The sequence below is a fragment of the Oryza glaberrima genome, chromosome 6 (assembly GCF_000147395.1).
Source record: "Oryza glaberrima chromosome 6, OglaRS2, whole genome shotgun sequence".
Classification (NCBI taxonomy): Eukaryota; Viridiplantae; Streptophyta; class Magnoliopsida; order Poales; family Poaceae; genus Oryza; species Oryza glaberrima.
Window position 1 is genome coordinate 6,248,380 of NC_068331.1, and position 6,397 is coordinate 6,254,776.

General features: G+C 40.6%; 1 protein-coding gene across 1 annotated transcript; it reads right to left on the minus strand.

Annotated features, from left to right (window-relative positions):
• Positions 1-2,573: 2,573 nt before the first annotated feature.
• Positions 2,574-4,641, minus strand: LOC127777945 (ethylene-responsive transcription factor RAP2-13-like). The gene has a single exon (XM_052304566.1). It carries the CDS (start codon positions 4,013-4,015, stop codon positions 2,924-2,926), a length of 1,092 nt encoding a protein of 363 aa, XP_052160526.1. The 5' UTR covers positions 4,016-4,641; the 3' UTR covers positions 2,574-2,923.
• Between the last annotated feature and the right edge of the window lie 1,756 nt (positions 4,642-6,397).

The window sequence follows — 6,397 nt, forward strand, 5'->3', positions numbered from 1 at the left end:
CGAACTAAGTTTAGCAAGTTTAAATGCAAGTACACCAGTTGGATCAAGCAATATCTTCAATAAGTTCCGGATCAGGTTTTCCACATTGTACGGAGAGTTATTAGCTTTGTACAAGTGGTGACTCATCCTGAAACTTAAACAGACTAACAAGTACTCTATCATTTTTAAATTATTTGTCGTTTTAGATTTAATTTGTTGAATGTCAAACAGTCATAACTATAACCATGAATTCTTAAGAAATTCATATGGTTTAGCAACTTCTGATTTATATATTATGAAAATATTTCTCACCGTGAATCTACAAAAGCATAAATCTTATAATATTAAATTATACTACATTTATTTCATATTATAAGTCATTTTAATTTTTTTAGTCAAACCTCATTAAATTTGATTAAATTTGTAGAAAAAATTAGTAACATCCACAACATTAAATTAGCTTAATCAGATGTAATATTAAATATATTTGATAATATTTTTGTTTTGTGTTAAAAATATTACTATTTTTTATAAATTAACTTAGTCCAACTTAAAAATGTTTAATAAGGAAAAAAAGTTAAAGTGAGGGAGTACATATTTTTAAATATTGATGGTTAAAGTTTAAATTTCGATAGAACTAAAACAGGCGTGCTTGTCAGTTTATAATGGAAATTAACAGGCGTGCTTGGCAGTTAAAGGACCCATTTGAATCGCATGATTGAAAAAACGGAGGAATATGAAAAACACAAGATTCTGATAGGAATGTAAGTGTAAGGGCCCCTTTGAATCGCAGAGTAGAAAAAACGGAGGAATAGGAAAAACACAGGATTCTAACAGGAATTGAAGTGTAAAACAGAGGATTGCAAAACATAGTAAAAACACAGGAATGGTCGTTTGATTAGAGCGCAGGAAAAGCGCAGGAATCGGATGAGAGAGATATACTCAAAGGAAAATTTCCAAGAGGTTGGAGCTCTTGCTAAATTTCCTCCAAAATCCACATGCAATGTGCCATTCCATAGGAATTTCATAGGATTTGGAAAGCTTCAATCCTTTGAATCAAAGGGCCAAATAAGAAAATTTCCTATAGGATTTGAATCTTATAAAATTCCTACATAAATCCTTTGATTCAAAGGGGCCCTAAAACAGATGATTGCAAAACACATAAAAACACAGAACTGACCGTTTAATTAGACCGCAGGAAAAATATAGGAATCAGATAAGAGAGATAGACACAAGGAAAGTTTTTCAAGAGTTAGAGTGGATGTTAACTTTCCTACGTTTTTACTTTTCTCATTTTTATGAATAGGAAAGTTTCCTACGTTTTTTCTTTTCTCATTCTTATGAATCAAAGCCATGAATAGTGTAGGATTTCAATTTCTTTGTTTTTCCTCCATGTTTCCTCCAATTCAAAGGGGCCTAACGCAGACTTCCATTGCACAGTTGCCAATTTGCCATTGGTCCAAGCAAAGCCAAAGGAAAAGCTAAGAGGATTGCAGAATTCTACGCAATAAAGGGAGAACAAGAATAGATGCATTGCACACATTAATATATTTTGTGTTTATTATTTCCTTGTCTCTTCTCCTGTGTTTCACACTTCCACTAACCACTTATATACTCAGATTATTGAAATACAAGCATAGTGGAAGTTAATTTTCCCCTCTCATTCCAGATGATCAATCTGTCCCTTTCAGAGGATAAGAGCTGAACTGAGCAATCTGCGAATTCCCAACTTGGAATATAAACACCTTAAATGACAATGCCTCTGGAAGCTTGAGTGATTATGAAGTATTCATGCACAGCACAACTCTTTGTTTGAAAACCACACCAACTTATTTTATGGTTGGATTATAAGAGAAGGATGCCACTTTTGACCAAGTATACGTCTCTCCCTATATTTCTTTCCTTCCATTTTTGTCTTCTTCTTGCACTTCAACCGTGTCAATCTTTATTCTGCATAATTTGTTTTTAGCAATTATTAAATTTGGTCAATCAAATAGCTTGGCGTCCTGTGATTTTAGTATTTAATTTTTATTTTGGTTTGGAAACTTGAGACCCTATAGTTCTTCAACCCATATCTGGTGGAGTTCACAGGCACAACTTCATTATCCCTTTCTTACTGCAGAAATGAAAAGTATAATTAAAGTGACGTGTTCTTGAGAAAGTACAATAAAAGTGCAACCTTTCCCAGTGCCGAAGACAAAGCACCACTGCTGTGCATCACAACATCAGATCGATCTACTCCCTGTTATATTTTGGGTTTGTCATAAGTTAAATTTCATCAAATTTAACTAAGTTTATATAAAAAAACATAGAAATATTTACAACATCAAATTAGTTTAATTAAATTCATCATCAAATATATTGTTATAGTATATTTGTTTGCTATTTCTTTCTATAAACATGAATAAACTTAAACTTAAAGTAATTTAACTTAGACAAACAAAAAAGAACTTATAATATAATATGAGATGAATGAAGGAAATAGCAGTACACAAGAATAACCATATAATACAGATAAAAAAGTTCTACATGATCAGTAGTACTTGAGTGATCAGGTCGTGAAAACAGTAACATCAGCAAATGAGCGAAGTAAATACATTACAAAAATTTTAAAGAGTGAATTGCAACAGCAGTAACCAAAAGTTACATTACATTACACCCTCAACTGGCCTTGCCGAGAGAAAAAAAAAACAACCGGCGAAGTAACCAGGAGATCATAATAACTACTAAGTACAGAAAATTAATACAGCAATAATAAGCTAAGAACACTTATCTTAAACCCTTCTTAATGACTTAATCCTACTACTACGACGACGACGACCTTCTTAAACCCTAATTGCAGCAGCCATGGCCGATGTCTAATATTCCATCGGATCATGGAAGCTACTGATTACATTAATTTAATTTAATTTAATTTAATTTTAATTAATTAAAGTTGATTTGATCACGAGAGGATGGAGTCCCAGTCGATCTCCCATGACGGACACTTGTAGAGGTGGAAGGCGTCGGATTCGTCCCATGGCGCCTCCGTGAAGTCAAGGTTTGCCATCTCGGGGAGCGCCGCCGGCGGCGGCGGTGGCGGCGGCGGGAGAGGAGGCGAGCAGGCGGAGATCGCCGACTCGTCTCCCTCCGACGTCGTGGTCGTCGTCGACGCGGAGCCTTTGGGCGAGTCCGGGTGAGCGGCGGCGGCGGCGGCTTTCTTGGAGGAGGCGGGCGGCGCGGCGGCGAGGCTGTGGCAGATGGCGGTGAGCTTGGCGTCGATGGAGGCGTGGAGCGGGCCGGCGAGGTGGGCGCCGCCGCGGCGGAGCGTGGGGAAGTTGAGGCGCGCGGCGTCGCCGCGGAGGCGGAACGCCGCCTTGTCGTAGGCGAGCGCCGCGTCCTCGGCGGTGTCGAACGTGCCCAGCCACAGCCGCGTCCGGTTCTTCGGCAGCCGGATCTCCGCCACCCACTTCCCCCAGTGCCGCTGCCGCACGCCGCGGTACATCTTGCCGCCGGCCGCCGCCGCCGCCGCCCCGGCCTGCTTCATGGGCTGCGCCCGCGGGCCAAGGTACGACGCCGCCGCCGACGCCGACGCCGACGCCGACGCCGCCATCCCCCGCTGCTGCAGCTGCTGCTGCATCAAGAACTGCACCTGAATCTGCTGGATCTGCTCCGGGCCAAGGTGAGCCAGCCCCACCGCCGCAGCATTCGCCGGCGAGGCGAACGACGAGGAGGAGGGAGGCAGGGGAGGGAGCTCCGAGAAGGAGGTGGTGGTGTTCGTCGTCGTCGTCGGAGGTGGAACAATGGCGGCGTAGGACGAAGAAGCAGGGAGGTAGTACGATTCTTGCGGCAATGGAGACGAGTAGGAGAAGGGAGTGGTGGTGGTGGTGGAGATGGAGCTAGAGGAGTAGAACAATGGCGTGGAGGTGGAGGTGGAGGTGGAGGTGGGTGAAGCGCTCCTGATAAAAGGTTCGAGCGCTTTCATGAGCTCCTGATCCGAGGAAGAAGACGAGGACGAGGAGCTCAGCTGATACTTGTACAAATCTATGGCCGCCATTAGCAACAACACTAAAGGCTACCAAGAACTAAAAGAAAAAAAAGTTTTGTTTTGTGCAGAATCTGAACTAAAATAATTGATTGATTAAGCCCTGTTTCTTCAAAAAAAGCGAAGAACAGGGGTGGTTCTTGCAGAGCCTGGATGAAAGGGGCCTGTAAAAACTACCCTTCCTGGCTTGCTAAAGCTTAAAAAAAAAGAAGAAATCTTAAATCTAAACAGAAACAAAAGCTAGAAACATGGACAAGAATGAATCCAAGAGGGAGAAAAAAAGTTCTCTGGATCTCTGTTCTTCCTGAGAAGAAGAAGATTGTACTGTCGAAAGAAAGCTGAGAATCTCACACCCAAGGAACACTTTCTTGATCAAATACCCCAAGAAAGGTCCCCTTCCAAAACTAAAAAAGAACAAATGCTTCCTTTCTTGAAACCTTTTTGTCACCTGCTGCTTCTACCAAGGATCAGAGTTCAGAGAACAAACCTGCTGCCGCCGTCGCCGGCGACGATTGGGTGCCTCGTCGTGGATCGCTCAGCCTCACCGGGGAAGTGGAGTGGGTTTGGGTTGGGGAGAAGGCTTGGCTGTGGTGGGGTTTGGTGGCGTGTGTGGGGGGCGGAGGAGGAGGAGGAGGCGTCGCTCTTGGGGAGGTAGTGGCTTGCGGCCTTGGCCTATATATAGCGGCCGGAGTCACCGTGGGTTGGCTGGTCGCCGGTGGAGAGGGGAAACTTCGCAAAGCGTGAAAAATGACTCTGTCGATGACATGTGGGCCCGGGAGGCAGGGTGATGGTCATGCCACGTGTACCGTATTGGCTGGTTTGACTTCAGGTTTTAGGAGATTGGTTGTGTGCACTACTTCTCTCTCCTGTGGTATGGACGCTCCGAGCTACTAATGGCGCGAAAGTGATTGAAGTCCATGCCCATATCACCATATTTTGGGTACAATCCGTGCTTATCGGTTAAGCTATGACTGATAAACCGTAAAAAAGAAAAACTATGTAAAACTTGTGTATGTACACATGAAGAAGTGGTTCTTCTTGGTATCGTGCTGGATTTTTAATATGTTTTTGTTCCAATTTGGTAATGCAACAGTTGGTGTTCAGTGCAATTTTCGGGAGCTGTAACAAGAAGATTTTATTTAAGCTGGCAAATACCATAAGCATATGAGGAGGGGTTGGGAACCTCTCCCCATAATCGAATGGCTCATTAACGTCTAATTTATTAAGTATTACTAGAAAATTTGAAAAGTAGATTAATATAATTTTTATAACAACTTTCTTATAAACATCATTTTAATAATTTAAAAAACGTGTACACGAAAAATGAGGGAGTGAAAAATAAAAACTTGTTCTATCAAACACAACCTAAGTCTATAACTATCCATAAAGCGGAAATATATCCTCTTGTTACTATTCTATAACTTTAAATAGTTGACATGCGGGTTGAACAAGTGAACCCGCATATATTATAACACACGTTCTATTTAGATGTTTTGGCGTGTTACATCAGATATATGGACATACTAATAACAAAATAAATTAGAGATTCCGCTTGTAAATTGTGAGACGAATTTATTAAACCTAATTAATCTATCATTAGTAAATATTTGCTATAGCACCACATTGTCAGATCATGGAGCAATTAAGCTTAAAAGATTCATCTCGCAATTTACACGCAATCTGTGTAATTAGTTTTTTTTCTATATTTAATACTCCATACATATGTCTAAACATTTGATTTTTTTTTTTGAGAGGAGGTCTTCCGTTCCGGCTTATCTTGAAAGCTACATACGGCAGCTAAATATTCGATTTAACATGATGAAAAATTTTAACATGGAATCTAAACAAGCCCACAGGGAGTCATCCCCTATAGCATAGGACATGTGCGCAGCAACACCACGACCGCACAAACAGTCGTTATATATTCCACACCGTGAGAGTGATTTGAGCGAAACAAGAACTTAAATTGGCAAGAACGTTGAATTTATTGTTTCAATCTTTCTCCTCACTCTAGTCCAGCTCGATTTCAGATTTATAATAACGACAGTACTCTCTTCAACTCCAGTGCAAAAATGTACTAACAATTACTCCTTCCGTTTCATAATATAAGAGATTTTAAGTTTTTCAAACAATGTTTGACCACTCGTCTTATTAAAAAACTATGCAAATATAAAAAATAAAAAGTTATGCTTAAAGTACGTTAGATAATAAAGTAAGTAAAAATAAATAAATAATAATTCTAAATTTTTTTAAATAAGGCGAATGATCAAACAGTGTAAACTCAAAATCACATTATCTATCCCTATCGCGACACTGGCGAAATCACGTGGCAATATACAGTAGTGAGAAATCATGCGGAAACATATGGGGAAATCTACCATTGAATGAGTCCGA

Coding starts and splice junctions, on each gene's coding strand:
- LOC127777945 (XM_052304566.1), bottom strand. CDS start 4,015: ATGGCGGCCATAGATTTGTACAAGTATCAGCTGAGCTCCTCGTCCTCG.